This window comes from Myotis yumanensis, unplaced genomic scaffold (assembly GCF_028538775.1).
Source record: "Myotis yumanensis isolate MYYU_CA2020_CCGP unplaced genomic scaffold, mMyoYum1.0.hap1 SCAF_1, whole genome shotgun sequence".
NCBI classification, from domain to species: domain Eukaryota; kingdom Metazoa; phylum Chordata; class Mammalia; order Chiroptera; family Vespertilionidae; genus Myotis; species Myotis yumanensis.
The window spans coordinates 99,268,808-99,285,195 of record NW_027223752.1 but is presented as its reverse complement, the minus strand read 5'-3'; the positions used below and the strand labels follow the sequence as shown (position 1 = coordinate 99,285,195).

The 16,388-nt window shown below is 46.4% G+C and overlaps 1 protein-coding gene across 2 annotated transcripts in view; it reads left to right on the top strand.

The window, feature by feature from the left end:
• Positions 1-16,388, top strand: part of CAMK1D (calcium/calmodulin dependent protein kinase ID) — a 400,268-nt gene that overhangs the window by 155,186 nt on the left and 228,694 nt on the right. For both annotated transcript variants that reach the window (XM_070428392.1, XM_070428401.1), the window contains exon 2: positions 9,869-10,000. In XM_070428392.1, the coding sequence (XP_070284493.1) occupies positions 9,869-10,000 (132 nt within the window). The remainder of the gene's footprint in view (positions 1-9,868; positions 10,001-16,388) is intronic.

Sequence of the window (16,388 nt, the reverse complement as noted above, 5' to 3'; positions counted from 1 at the left end):
ATACTTTATTTTTGAATTATGTGCACTTAGAGGTGGCAGCCCATGAACTCATTTTAGATGCTATCTGATATTTTTCTTAACTTCAGGTTAAAGATCATTAGAAATCAGGAAAGTGGGATCCATAGATTCTTGTTTTTGCGTTTTATAATAATGGGTAGTGTGTAGGTGGTTACCCAGCACATCTCTGGCTCGGCCTGGCTCTGAGTTTTGATCTCAATATATAGCAGCAGATCTAGAGGCAAGGTACTCAGAATAGCTCTAGGATTTTTTAACAACTAGAAGGCAAATGGCTATCTTTAGTTCCAAAACCCTTAAATGTCTCCTTTCAGCCAAGGCATCCTCAGGGCACCTGTGTTTTGTGCTGCTTGCTCAAGGAACTTGGGAATATAAGCAATTCCCAGAGCTTAGCCCCACTTCTCTTCTTTGTCTCCCACTGGTCAGTTGGAGCTGGATCATATCACCCAGGGGACTGGGTGCATACCCTCAGGTGGGCTTTATGGCATGGTCGGCCTACCATTGCATCCTAAGGATTCCATTCTTAAAACCAACTAGATAAAAGCACAATAAAACAAAAACAGCTTTTTAAAAGAGCCATAATTTGTGAAGTTAAAATACAAAGTAGCTGTCTAGAATTCTTTAGTCAATATAGCAAATGTGACTATTTTCCTCGAGTTTTGAAAATTCAGCTCTCAAAAGTGTGTTTATTTCCCTGGGTACCTGGAGGAAGCAGCCTCAGACTGAGCTGCCTCCAGGTGCTGATCTGATTTTCTTTGAAATGTGGAAGAAAAAGGAGAAGGCTTCAACTTTTGTAATTTGTGAAGCTTATTTTCAGGAGTTAAAAATACATATTTAGCATTTCAAGAATAACTTTTTGTTTGACCTTTTCAGTAATTTGTCATAGAGATTTAATTTAGATAGAAACGGTGTGTTTTTAAAAATAGAATAATATTTTTTTAAAATTAAGTATCATGTCACAACTTGAAAGAAATGCAATTTTCAAAACACTGGGATTTTATTTCTCTCATTAGAGACTCAGTGCATGAATTTGTGCATGGGTGGGGTCCCTTGGCCTGGTCGGCGATCTAGGCCTATCAGGGGGATGGCAGGCGGGGGAGGGGGGAGGGACCCAGGGAGGTTGGCCAGTCAGCCCCCTAATTGGGGCCTATCTGGGGTGGGGCTGGCTGGCCAGGGGGAGGGGCCACAGGAGGTTGGCCAGCTGGGGGGAGGGGCTGCAGGGGGGCCAGCTCGGCGTCAGGGGGAGGGGCCATGGGAGGTTGGCCAGCTGCGGGCAGTTGGCTATGAGAGCACACTGACCACCAGGGGGCAGCTCCTGAGTTGAGAGTCTGCCCCCTGGTGGTCAGTGTGCGTCATAGCGACTGGTTGTTTCAGTAGTTTGGTGGTAATGGTTGCTTAGGCTTTTATATATAGAGATCATTATGTATTTTCTAAAGTCTTTATCAAAATCTGACCTCTCTTCTTTCCCAGTGAATTTACTTATTTAACAAGGGTGAAGGTTTATGAGGATAAATGTCATATCATAAATTCATAAATTTAACATTTTTACCATCAAGACCAGTTGAAAGTGGGTAACTGAAACTGTGGAAAGCAAAACCAGGGGGAAGGGATACCACTATATATCATTTTTTTGTATGGATCTGCAACACATACAAAATGTGGAATGCTAGATGGAGAATCAGAGGAGAGCCCCAAATAATGGTGATCATCAAAACTGCCTTGGGCACCAGGTGGTACAAGTATTGTTGGGTATGGAAATATAGAAAAAATGATTTAGGACTCCCGCTCTCACACAGAAAAGCACATAAGAGACCACGACGGAACATGTAAGTGGGTTCTGGTAGGTGTAAGCCAAGTGTGTGAGCCTCAGAACCAGGGTGTCATTGTGTCTGTTTGGGAGGCAGTTGAGAAAGCCTTCAAAGAGAAGGAAATATACCAAGTAGGCCCTTTAAAATATAAATGGAATTTTGCCAAAGAGAAAGAATTGGGAATAGTGTCCCAGGAAGGGGGAGGCAGGCAGGCAGGACTTACCTGCCAACTGACTAATGTGGTTGGGTGAGGGAGATGTCTATATGGTGGGGTGTGTTTGTGTTGGGAAGATGGGTCCAATGGTAGAGGAGCTCTCAAAGTTGGAGTCAGGTTGGGAAGAACTTTGAATGCCCTGGGTAACATGCAAAGGAGTTAAAACTTTATCTTGTATAGGTGTGAAACCAAAAAATTTTAAGTAGGGTAGAAACATAATCAGATCTTTGCAGTAGCAGGTAGGAGACAGCAGGTGGGAGGTGGGCTTTCTGGGGCAGAGGAGCCAGGAGAGAGTCCTGGAAGGAGTCCACAGTGAAATAACTGGAACTTAAACCAGAACAGTGGTGTAGGGATAGAACAGACAGGCATTGGAGAGACTTTTTAACAGAAAACCTGAATATACTTGATGATGGAAATGAGAGAGAGGAGTGAAATAGGGTGTGTTTCTGGATCAGTAGAAATGAGAGAGAATAGAGGAGAGAGAAGTTTTGAGATGAAGATACTGTGTTTTACTTTGGTGATGGTGCTCTTTGTTGGGGTCCAACCCCAACGGGTCCAGGGGTCCCCAAAGGTGTGGACGGAGTCGACGAAGAATGAATGACATGGAAACGGGTTTCAGTTGATCAGCATAGCGAGGTTCTCCCTCCAGGATCTCCAACCAAGTTCTGTAGCCAGGTTCTGGTTCTCCAGCCAGGTTCGGTTGCCAGGTTCTATCCAGGTTCTCCAGCCATGTTCTGTCTAGGTTCTCCAGTGAAGTTCTGTAGCCAGGTTCTGTCCAGGATCTTTTGCCATGTTCTCTGGCTAGGTTCTGGTTAGGATCTGATGAGGATTTGATGAGGATCTGATGTTTATTGTCTTGTTACATCCGTATTTATACCAGCCGATTTTAATCCTGTCAATTTCTATTACAAAGGTTAGGGCGTTTCTTATCTCCATTCCAGGGAGTAAAGATTATGTAGCTTAACTACCCGCCTGGCACTTAATTAAGGGGTTGTATCCCCTCCCTAACCTCAGGGAAAAATCCCCACCTGGGGAAACAACCTTTCTTAGAGAGGTGACCTTGGTTAAAACACATGGCATTAAGGAGAGCAAACATATTAAGAGCAATATGCTATATATGCCAGGTCCCTTGAAACATATGCTGTGCAGATGTTTCTTTCCTGCAGCGACTGTGTCAAGCAGCAAGGATGGACCAGCTTCCGGCAGCTCTTGAGAGGCTGGTCAGGAGATTTACCTAGAAAGACCCAGTAGGCAGCTGGAAAGAGGAGATTTGCACATGAGAGAGATTAAAACTTTGATAAAGGTTAGGGGGCCATGATGAGGTACGTGGAAACTGGAAACAACTGATTTTCCAGCAGGAGGGTGTGGAATAGGATGAATGGAGAGCTGAGGGTGCAGCCTTGGGGATCACTGACGTTTGAAGGAAGAGGAGCGGGTGGCGATGGAGAGAAAACGGTGGAAAGAGAGAACTATGTCATAGAACCAAGAAGAAGAGAGAGTTTTAGGAAGGAGGCCAAGACTTTCAGATGCCACACAAAGACCAATAGGATGAGCACAAGAAAAAGCTATTGGAATGAGCAGCTGGGAAATCCCACCTCATAGGGGCCCAGATTTTTCGATTCCAGTCAAGTGGTGGTGGGGAGAAGTCAGACTGCAGAGAGCAGGGGGCCTGGGCCGGTGGAGCCAGCCACCCACAGGCTGCCATTTCAATATACAAATACAATTCAGTCTGGCTGGAGGCTCCTAGTATTGAGTTTTAGACACACAGTGCTTGTATTTCAGATGATAGAGTGCAACTTGCTTTGACCTCTTTGTATTTTAAAACTTTGTAATTCTCTGTCCCAGTTTATGTACCCAGGGAATTTATTTCTTTGGGTTGTCTGAAGGTTTTATGGGCTCTCAAATCATTTTTCTTGTTGTCTTCCTTCTTGCCACCAGTCCTCTCTCAGCCTGCCTCCAGCTCCCTATCTCTTCCCACTACCCACAGAAACACACCGATGACATCATCTTATTATGTAATAACATTGAAAGGCCCAAATTCTTCATTCATGAGTTTCTGTTTCTGGTATTTTTAATTAGCTTTCTGGAACAGGGAACTATCTTCTAGTGATTTCTATGTATTGAGAGAACAATAAGAATTTATGCTAATAATCTATATCCCCTAGGCCAGCCATGGGCAAACTACGGCCCGCGGGCCGGATCTGGCCCGTTTGAAATGAATAAAACTAAAAAAAAAAAAAAGACCGTACCCTTTTATGTAATGATGTTTACTTTGAATTTATATTAGTTCACACAAACACTCCATCCATGCTTTTGTTCCGGCCCTCTAGTCCAGTTTAAGAACCCATTGTGGCCCTTGAGTCAAAAAGTTTGCCCACCCCTGCCCTAGGCCCATGGTCGGCAAACTGTGGCTCTCGAGCCACATGTGGCTCTTTGGCCCCTTGAGGGTGGCTCTTCCTAAGCCTTAGGAGTACCCTAATTAAGTTAATAACAATGTGCCTACCTATATAGTTTAAGTTTAAAAAATTTGGCTCTCAAAAGAAATTTCAATTGTTGTACTGTTGATATTTGGCTCTGTTGACTAATGAGTTTGCCGACCAATGCCTAGGCAGACCAAAGAGCTTTGTCTTTGGAAAGCCTGAAGAAGGTAAATGAACAATGGGTTTGGCTAAAGGAGCAGGTGGATTTGCACACTCAGGGAGGATGGCACTTCCCCCAAATGCAGGGTCCCCCAAATGCTGTTACCTTCTAGGCATGTGAGGCAGACTCCCAGCCAGCAGTGTGCATCAGTCTATTGAAAAGGACCTCAGGGGTTATGAAACCTCAATATTCTTTTCTGTCCATTACTACCTGTGCTACTGAGCCTCAGCGTCTGCATCTGTGTAATGGAGGTGATGGTAACTTCTGTGAACTTCTTGAGGTTGTTGAATTGAATTAGTTGATATATGCCAAGGTTCTTTGTAAATATCTAGTGGTGCACAACATCTGGTGACCCACAGTTATTCATAGATTTTCTTTCTCCTGTAGGGAGGTAATGAGTAAAAGGTTTTATCAGATTTTTCCAATGTGTCTATCTCAGTAATGTCATTTAGTAGAACCAGGCAGACTTTTTATTTATCTTTATTTTTTACTAGAGGCCCAGTGCACGAATTCGTGCACTGGTGGCGGGGGCAGGGGGGGGGGGGTCCCTCGCCTTGGCCTGTGGGGATCAGTGGACCTCCACACTGCTGCAGCCCAGCCTTACCCTACAGCTCATCGGGCTCCAGCCCACAGTCTGCGTTGATCCCGCACAGCATGAAGTAGTGTGTGAAGCAGCAGGAGGCCGGGGAGAAGCCTGAGCCCTGGCTGGGCATCGCGCTGCACTCTTCATCCCGGCCTCACTGCGCCTGCTGCTGCCACAGCTTGGGCACTCAGGGGGAGTGTCTGTGGGAGAGGCTGGTGCAGCTGTGCTCATCAGGTGCCAGCTGTGAGCCCGGCGTCTGGTGCCTGTCTGTCAGCTGAGAGGTGTTCCTGCTGTGGGAGCACACTGACCACCAGGGGGCAGCTCCTGCATTGAGCATCTTCCCCCTGGTGGTCCGTGGTTGTTATAGCTACTGGTCAGTCGTCTGGTTGCTTAGGCTTTTATATATATAGATTGTGTTAAAATATGTATAAATAACATAAAATGTACCATTTTAGCCATTTTTGAGTGTACAGTTTAATGACATTGAATATATTCACATTGTTATAAAACCATCACCACCATTACCTCTAAAACTTTTTATCTTCTCAAACAGAGACTCTGTACCCACTAAACAATATCCGCACCTCCACCCCCCCCCCCCCCCCCCCCCCCGCCTTTTCCCTTTCTCCAGCCCCTGGCAACCACCATTCTACTTTCTGTCTATGAATTTGAGTACTCTAGGTACTTCATATATGTGGGGTTATACACTATTTGTCCTTTCAATTCTGGCCTTATATTTAACTTAGAATAAGGCCTTCAAGCCCTGGCCGGTTTGGCTCACTGGATAGAGTGTTGGCCTGGGGACTGAAAAGTCCCAGGTTCGATTCCAGTCAAGGGCATGTGCCTTGGTTGCAGACACATCCCCAGTGGGGAGTGTGCAGGAGGCAGCTGATCGATGCTTCTCTCTCATCGATGTTTCTAGCTCTCTATTCCTTTCCTTTCCTCTCAGTAAAAGATCGGTGAAATATATATTTTTAAAAAATAAAAAAAGTAAGGCCTTCAAGGTTCATTCATGTTGTAACCTGTGTCAGAATTTCATTCCTTTTGATGGCTGAGTATTCCATGGCATGTCTATACCACATACGTTTGAGCCCCAGCTTTCAATTTTGGTGGGTTATACCCAAAAGTGAAATTTTCAAGCTGACTTTCAGTCTGAGCTGAGGGACTGTATAATCTTGGCTTTGTGACCCTACTCAGTACCTGTTGATAGAGACTACCAGAGTCACGAGGGGGCACCCCGGTCTTCTGGGGCATGCCCTGTGCCCTTTCACAGGTGCCTCATTGTCAAGCCCCCAGATGCTTAGCTCATGAAGCCCTTTATGGGTCTATGCCCATTGTCCAACCCTCAGCATGGGGTCACAGATGGTCCATCCCTCCTGAAGTAAGGGACAAAGGTAGAGAAACTTGTGATCCAGGAGCTGCCTTACCTTGACCTCAGCTTCCTGCAGCAGCCACCAGCAGTGGACCTGATGGCTATCTCTAGTCCCCTCCCATAATGTCATGGTCAAGGAGTAGATTCACATAGAAACCTCACCTCCCGCTCAGGGAAAGAATGATCCATGGAACAAGGAACTTTCCCCTATGTGCCCCTGATAGCTACAGCTAAGCACAGGACTCCTCTGTTGGCCGTAGTCTGTTACTGCTGCTGGTGGAAATCATGTTCTTTCATGAGGAAAGCATTCCACAGACCCACATCTGGAAGATTGTGACATAGGATTTATTTAGGTGGAAATAGAAGGCTGGCTGTCCCTGGGTTTCCAATGTCCCATCTGCATCCATCCCACTGTAGAAAAAATTCCAATCTTGTCTTCATCAAGCCCCAAACAAAGACCAGTGTCCACAGTTTATGTGTCATGTGAAAGGTTAGTCCTTTGGATCCTGTGTGGTCAGCCATGGGCCCCAGGTGGCTGCTAAAACTGTATGACTGCTACAGAGAGAACTCGGAAAGGAACAGGGCAAGCGAGTGTTACTGGGAGGGAGAAGGAGAGGGAGAGGGAGAGAGGGAGAGAGGGGAAGAGGGGGGGGAGGGGGAGAGGGGGAGAGAGGGAGAGGAAGGAAGGCTTTGTTAGCTGGGATTATATTATCTTGGGCTTGGGAAGGACAAGGCTCTCTTCAAACTAACCAGTCATCAACTCCCAAGCTTTCGTGGGCTTCTGGTGGATCTGCCTCCTAACCAACCTCCTCTTTCCCAGGTTGGGCTGACAGCCTTTGTGGTCACTATCTTGGCTCCTGTTGCTCATGCCTCATAGGAAGACCCCCCCCACCCCCGTGTGCCACCTTGACTTGTACTGCACATGTGCTTACCTCCCCCTGCCCCCAGACACCTGCGCTGGAGGGTGGGCTGCTCCCTGCATGGGGAAAGGGAGGGATATTAATCCCCATGGCGGGGCAATGCTGCTATCCCCTGGAGTGTCAAGCTGTAGCTTCCTGATTAAACAGGCTTATTCTCCCTGGTTGATTATGCTTAATAATGTCTAATTCCCTTTGCTACCTTTCTTTATTAATATTTCACCACCTAGCTAACATTACCACTCACACAGATCCTGAGGAGGCAGAGCGTGGGTGGATGCAGAGTGGGGTCTGCCAGCAGTGGTCCGTCAGAGCTCTGGCAGCTTGGTTGCCACTGCTGAAGGGTTCTCCACCTTCTGGAAAATGGACGTAGTTAGTCCAGCAGACTCAGGAGAGAAACCATTATGGTATCAGCGGCATCAGGGACCCAAGTAGCCAATAGGGAAACAGAATGAAGGCATGGATTCCTCGCCCATGGTTTTAGGATCCTCACATGGTTTTAGGTCTGTCATCACTGATCTTTCTTTTCTCCAGCATAGTTCTTGTTCTGCCTCCTGGAGGATAGCAAGAGGCAGCATGTATGTAGTTGTCCACAGTTTCTTCCAGCTTAGAAACCACACTCACTTTGAGATGAATCCATCTGGGTCTGTCCCTGAGACAGAAGCCAGGGGAGAGACAACCCCTGGGTTGCGGAGGAGATGGGGGTGGGGGGGAGCTGCCTGAAATTGTATGAATTGGTCTTTTGGGGCAAAAGTCGTTGGCAGTGACTAAATGTTACTGGGAATGTCCTATTCCATATATTACTTATGATAAATCTATTGTGCGTTTTCATGTATTTATTATTTCATAATTGCTCTTCTGCCTGGTTCCATGTGAGGCCTACGGTACTGTGAGGGGAGAATCCTTCTTTGCCGATTATTTGTGAATTTGGGTGCAGTGCCTCAGCTCTAATATTTTACACTTGGTTCTGTTGTGGAATGCCTATCTCCTGCCCCTCAGGTTTATGTAATTAGATGCAGACCTTGGAGATGGACGGACTTCTCTCGTGGGAGTTAATGTTCCAGTAGGAACGCTGTTCCAAACAGTTAATTGTACTAAGTGGAGTGAATTCCTCTCACTGGAAAGGATTTTTAAAATATCTACTTATCTTCCTTTGACAGATGCATATCCCTTCAGATGGGGAAGGAGAGGGAGGCAAAAGTATGTTGTCCTTGCTTAGGCATCTCTTTGATGTTGACTGAAGAACAAAGGCCCCCTAGGCATGGCTGTTGGGATGACATTGGTCCTTCCAGGGGTTTCTTTTGATGTAGGAGGGGTTGTCCCTCATCATAACTGTGTAGAAGCTGCATTTGTTCTCTCTCTGAGGATAGAAAAGGAAGTCTAGGCATAGAGAATGACTCAGAGGCTTGTGGTTTTCCTTGACCCGTGTGCACAGGTCCACGTTACTGAGAGCTGGAGTGAACACTGGAGGACTCATTGGGGGTGTTCTGCCCCCCAACCTAAGCGCATCATCCAGGCTGCTGCTGGCAAATACAGGGAGGGGGCAAGGCAGCCAGGGAGGCACTGGCTCTGGGGTTCACTGACCACAGGGGACCTCTCCGGAGAAATGGGCTGTCTGGCCTCAAGTCTTGGTTATGTTTTCAGCTTGTTGCTCTGCCCTTACAGAGTTAAATTTATATTTTCAGGCAGGAAAGTCTATCTCACTCAGGGCATCATTTGTGTCTTTGTTTGGTTGGTTTAATAAAGAAACAAGATGCTTATTGAAGACTTGCATGCCACTCCCTACCAATTAATTAACCCCATGGCGATAACACGTGTGGCACTAACTCACACTTTAGTCACATCCTTACCAGTCTGCAAAAATTTATTAAATGTTTGTGAAGTACTCTGAAATTTTCTTAGGATGAAAGGGCCTGAGAGGAATCTAGAAGTTTTAGTATAGTCATACTGGTCTACTTGGGTGTGGGGGTGCCGACAGCTTCAGATGGACACCATCTTTCTCGGTAGGAATCTTGCTGGAAGCTTCTCTGTTTGCTCCCAAGTCGCTGCTACATGATGTTCTGCAGGGTAGCAAGTGGCACCGGGAGGCAGCCAAACCCATGTGGACATCCACGTGTCCCTCTGCATGAGGGCACATTTGTGTGTGTACTTCCTTGCATAGAAGTTTGGTCGGGAGTGATGCTGGGTAATAAAGTATAGCAATGCTGGTGGTCATTTGCGTCGCTGTTATTGCTCAAACTTTGGCAGTGGGATTAGAGGAGCCTTTGGAACTCCTAAATCCTGAACTAAACCACTCTTTTTCTCCCTTTTTCTTTACAGTGGGGCATTTTCTGAAGTGGTTTTAGCCGAAGAGAAAGCAACTGGAAAGCTCTTTGCGGTGAAGTGCATTCCTAAGAAGGCGCTGAAGGGCAAAGAAAGCAGCATAGAGAATGAGATAGCCGTGCTCAGAAAGTAAGTCCAAGAGGCACGCCTTCTTCTCCGGCTGCCTTGGGATTATCCATCCCTAATTCAAGGAGGGAGGAGGCTGTGGGCACTGGCCTCCCAGAGTTCAAAGAGGGCGACAGACCTGGCTGCAGGGAGAGGTGGGCTCTGTCAGTGACGACTGAGGCTGACGTAGTGCTTTCTTTCAGGGACATTTTCAACTCTACATTGTATGTATTATGTCATATTTGCAGCAGTCATTTGCGGTGGTTATTTTTCCCCTAAGATCACAGCAGTCAAGTAGACTTGGTTTTGAACTGAGACCCTGACACTCACTCTAGCGCAGTGGTTCTCAACCTTGGCTGCACATTAGAATCACCTGGGAATCTTTTTAAAATCCTGATTTCTGGGCCTCATCCTCCAGAAATTCTGTTTCTTTGTTACTAATGTTGTGGCCCCACCCCATAACAAAGAAACAGAATTTCCGGAGGATGAGGCCCAGAAATCAGGATTTTAAAAAGATTCCCAGGTGATTCTAATGTGCAGCCAAGGTTGAGAACCACTGCTCTAGCAGGTGACCTTGGGCCAGTTACTGAGCTCTGAGCCTCCTCTGTGAAATGAAGTTGATAACATCTCCCTACATGTGGTTCAGGATGAAGTGAGATGGTGCTTCACAAGTGTTTGTAAAGCGCTTCCAATAATATCTTCTATTGTAAGTCCTCAGTAAGGGTAGCTGCCACCACCACTGCCGCCAGTGTTATCATTGTTGCTTTATTTTATAATAAGGAGATGAAGCTCAGAGATTAATTTGTTCAGTGCCTTGCAGAGCCTGGAGTGCCAGCCCCACCAGTGTTATTTCCACACTCTTTCATGGGTCTTGCACTTACCGCCACACACACGGCACCCAGAAAGTTCCATACAGTTTACTATTGAAGTGCTTCATCTCTTCACTGAGTTTTACTTTTGCTCCCCGTGTGGAATAGAACCAAATCAAGATCTCACCTTTAGTATAACGGCACACAGAACCACCCCAAAGTGACTGGACCCGCCCAAAAGATGACCTTTCACTAATGTGGTGTCCATCATGATCAAGCCATTCTGTGTCTCACAAAGTTTGGGGGAACAAACCCTTATTTGCGTTTGCCTATTTGGAGTGTATTTGAGCCCTGTGCTATGAAATTTTTAAATAACTTCTATTAATAAAAGATGTTAGAAATATCCTTGAAATTTTTTGGGTTTGGAACCAGCATCAAGCAAGAATCCTGTCCAGATAGGGACAGAATGGGAACAAGCCTTGCAGGGCCTTAAAACAAATGTCACACCCACACATTCTTCCTGAATAAGCCGCCCCTCCACTTCTGTCTCAGGGACCAGCAGTGCCCTTTGCAGGATCCTTTGCTGCCATCAGTACAAACCCAGTGCCACCGAGGTGGTTAGGAGAGTTCGTTCTGTTCTGTATCATGTGTGATGTGTGTTCTGGAACAGATGGGTCTGAATAGCTCTTTAGTTAAGGGTTTTCACTTATTTCTTTGGTTGTTTGGATGGTTTCTAGGTTTCCTGGATTGTCTATTAGGGACCGGAAGAGTTTCAGATTGTCCTTTGGAGGATTGCATGAAATGACTCCATGGAAGAGAATTGAGGAAAACAAATAACATTAGCATCAAGCAGGAGAACACTCTGTTAATGAAACATTTATTTAAATTGCTCATTTTCCAATATGAAATCAGCACTTGGAGAAGAGGGTATCTGCTAGGTATTAAGTTGCTGCCACGTTGCAGATATTGGACATTTTAATGGAAATTCTAGGTGGGCCCAGAGCCTTCTAGAAGCTCTGTTTTGGGCACTGGGGCTGCCCGCTGAGGAATCAAGGATGCTGCCTTTATGTTTATGTGACTCCTTCATTGGTGAAGAAGCCACACACCCAGGGAAGTCAGTATTCATTCCCAGTGTTATTTTTCTTCTACATGGGCAGGGGATGTGGAGGTAGACTTCATATGTTATGTTGGTTTACGCCACAGTCAGTGTCTCCACCCTGTACCTCACTCAAATAATCATCACTGCCAGGGAGATGGCACTTGAAACAGCGAGGGCCCGGGTCTGGGAGTAACTCACTTGGATAGTTTCACACTATCAGCTTTGGGAATATCTTGAAACATGAACCTTCTTTCAGGAATACAGAACACATACATCATTTCTGAGGGGATAAGAAGGTGATATCTTGCCTGGACTGATTTATTTATTTATTTATTTATTTATTTTGCCTCTACAAATGACTCACACATGGAATAAGAGGCAGTCCCATATTGTAAACAACTGAAAGCAAAGAATCTGAGCTGTAAAGAACCTGAGTTGTTCGAATGCTGGCATTCAAACAGCCCAAACAGAGGTAAGGAGATGCGAGGCAGGCTGGTGTTCTGGGAGCTCCAAGTAGCTAGCTCTTCAGACTGGAGCAGAGGGCTTAAGATGAGGCACAGGAGACCTGAGGTTGGAGAGATGAGATTGGGGGTTGGGGGTGTATACCTTGCTTGGACCTTGAATGTCATTCTGTAGACAGTAGGAAGCCAGTGAAAGGTTTTTTTAAAAAATATACTTTATTGATTTTTTACAGAGAGGAAGGGAGAGGGAGAGAGAGTTAGAAACATCGATGAGAGAGAAACATTGATCGCTGCCTCCTGCACACCCTCTACTGAGGATGTGCCCGCAGCCAAAGTACATGCCCTTGACCGGAATCAAACCTGGGACCCTTCAGTCTGCAGGCTGACGCTCTATCCACTGAGCCAAAAAGGTTAGGGCCAGTGAAAGGTTTTAATGAGAGGGCAATGTGGTCAGGATTGTTTCATAAAGATTGCTGTGGCAGAACATAGAAGGATGGATTGGAGGGGGCAAGACTCAATACAGAGGGGCAGTTAGGAGGCCACTGGAGGAGTCTGGGAAGCAGCACATTTAAATAGGAGCTATGGGTTGGGATAGAAGAGACAAATATGAATGTGTGCACAAAATCAAATCTGTAGGACTTAGGGATTTGGAAGGAGTGGGAGGCAGTTGACGGGAGGTAGGCTTCTAGAATAACTACCAGGTTTCTGATTGGATAACTAGATCATTGTAAATAGGGTTCCAGAGACCCGCTTTGTTGCACATTCTGCCATATGCCCTCGTCATTTGCATATTTCCATGCTATTTTTCATCCAAGTAGGCCCATCTGAGAGACTGCTTGCCTTCCTATGTGCTGAATTTATTGCAGGATGAGAGATTTATGTATTTCACTGGGTTAAAGTAATGTAGCTAATATATCCCTTAAGGAGGTCTTTAGACTTGTTCTGAAAATAGTTCTAAAATGAATCTTCTTGATAAGCAGATACTAAACCCAGCTCAGAGGGAATCAAGAGTGGCAGCATCGTGGCGAGCAGGTGCTGTGTGCAGGGAGCTGCTGCCTGGCTGGCACTCAAGGGTGAGATCTGTGCATTTCCACACAAGCGTTCCCCAGTGGAATGGTTAGCTCCGGTGCCAGGAATGGAGTATGTTATGCGTTAGGGACTGTCACATTATCAGTGTCATATTCCCTAGTTAAATTATAGAGCTTATCATTTCTGTGCTATTATTTACTTAGAGGGCAGACACTATCCAAATCAAATCTCAAGGCAACATATATAGCGTTTTTGTGTCTGCATTACGTGAGAGGTGGAGAGAGAAGGCGATGCATAAAGCTGGAGAATGGGGGATGAGAGAAGTAACACAAGTGAATCTAGAGTAGCTGTTTCCCTAATAGTTAAGGTAGCTGAGGCTCAGACTAGTTAAAGAGGCACTGTCTGCATGAAACATAGCACCCGAATTCAACACACTGTTCTTGTGGTCACCTGGTAGGCTGCAGAGATGATCTTACTCTGGAAAGGGGCCTGCTTTTAAATTGTGTGCTCTCCATCTGGGCGCACAGGGGAGCCTCACTGATGGTCACTGCCTCTTTCTCTCTACATCAGCCCTAGTTGCATACTAACACCATCTGGGATGCTTTTTGGAACATTCTGATGCCCAGGCCCCATCCTAGACTGATAGGAAGTTTTGCAAAGCAAACTCCCCACCCCGTGATTCTAACACGTGGCCACATCAGTACTGGATAGCTCTGTACAACCCTGGTCTCACCTCCCAGGCCTGAAGCTGCTCTTCAGTGTCCAGGAGTGTGTGAAGATATGGACACACAAACGCACCACACATGTTTCCTTTAGATGAGAACTTCAGTCATAGAGGGGGTTGGCTGGATCCCACCATCCCATCAGAGGGAGCAGCTCCAGCCGCTGGCTGGGTCAAGGCTCTCAGAGGCTGTGCTGGGGTTGGTCAAGACAGCATGACTAGGTGCTGAGCCCACTGTCAGAGGGGGTCAGAGCTGCTGAAGGTAGCTGAATCCAAGCCCAGGGTTGCGTGTGGCCATGGTCAGCATGGATGGCAGGAAGTGTGGTGGGCCTGGGCCTTCTGGAGGGAGAATGAATCGAGCACCTCACCCAGGTGAGAGCAGGACTCCGGAGGCCTAGCATTTCTTGCCGTAGTAACATGGTTCTCTGGTTCTTAGGCCAGATGTGCTTCTCTCAGTGCAGACTAGGGAAGGCAGCTATAGCACCCAAAGGAGAGGACAGCCGTTTTGTTTTAAGTTAACAGCCTTCAGAGAAAGGATTCTCTGTAGATTAACTCATTTACATCTGGCTTGCTTCAGCTCCCTCAGCTTTGTTCTGATGGCAGCCTGGCCCCATTCACTTGTTGAAATCACTGCCAAGTGCCAGTTTATTGTGTGTGTTAGAGAAACATAAGGTTTCAATAGAAATTCATCAGTTCAGGGTGAACAAAACCACTTTTCAAAGACTGAAAAGGGCTGAGCTGGTAAAGCGGATACTCGCGTTTCTCAGGCACCAATACAGCTTTTTAAGGAGCGATCTGCCCTGCCTAGGAGATGGTGTTCTAACACAGAGACCTTTGGTCTTGAAAGCTAGTTTTGGAATTAAGGACACAGGCAGGAAATGTGAAGAATAATGATCAAAGGCCATAAATAACAAATAGGGAGGTATATTTTACGGTCCTAGAACCCTCGCTACAAATTTCCTTCCTTTTGAGAAAAAACCCATGCAATTCAAGTAAAACGGTGTTGAGAGATGCAGTAAGTTATCTGATCATGGTTACTGTTGTCATTGTGTGTGTGATCAAAGTCACAGTCTTGCTGTGCTTGGAGCATGTAGGCGAACCTGTTCGAACCAGGCTCTACTGTGAAAGCCTTAAACCACAGAGAAGGGCCAACACGCCCTCCGGGAGACCTGACCTCAGAGTCTTCCTTATTTGGTGTGCTTCCTCCTCGTTAGCCCCCTACCTCTAATTCTGGGAGCCCCGTGGATCTGACTCCCAAGTAAGGAGCCGTTCCCTTCCAGGCAAAGGGTACACCTAACGTTGTTCAGCTCACCGTTTGGTGGTACTGTTTATTTCACCATAACGGTGCGCGTGATGTAAGGAATGAAATTGGTCTGATGCCAGCCCAGCTTTACAGCCAGAGAGGCTACACTTGGGGCTTCCAGGAGACTTCATGTGGTGCTTTGTCCACAGTGGATAATCCAGGAATATTTTTAATTTGATTTGAGACTCAGAATCAGTGCATTTTTATTCACTTAATTAATTGCTTGGGCATTGCTTACAGAACTCCAGGAATGGGAAGAAAATAGACTTGGGGGCATCCCTTCCTACAAAATGGGGATGTTCAAATTATCCTGAGCAGGCATGTGGGTTTATTTGTCTGGTGACCACAAACCTCTGGAGCATCTTGTGGTGAGTGTGAAATGGTTGGTGTGTCTCCCTGTGTCAGTCCTGCCTCCCACAACATGATAGAAATGAGAATGTAAATGCATGTCTGATGTCGACCCTCTTGACCTTCATTGCAAAAAGTCACCTTCTTGATGGAGTGCAAATTCCTTTCTAATAAGCCCCTGCTTTGTGATTTTGCTGTCTAGTGTTCACTTCCCTGCCCCCCCCCCCCTTTTCAGTTTTGTTCCCCCCAGAAGGAACAATTGATTCCTGAGCAGGTGGTTCGGGCCTGCTTCAACAGGCTCGGCCTCAGTTTGAGATGCCCTCTCTCTCAGGATTCCCCTCTTGATTATCCCTGCCTGGGTGAGACCCCATAGCAGCAAGTTCCCCTCTGTCCTGCCTGACTAGGCTGCAAGGTCTACTTCCTGAGCCTATGGATTTCCTGAATTCAGTCCTGACTTCACTGAAGGCATGATGGTGAGGATGGATGCCAGGGGGCGTGGGCGAGGGGATCAAGTGGTCCTAAGGAGGTGAGAAGCACTGGGCTTGGGCACTAACTAAGCAAAGAGGTGTCAGCGTAAAGAAGAAATCCATGCTGACTTCCCATTCTCTCTGGGACCCAGGGGATGGCAGGTTCATCGCCAGT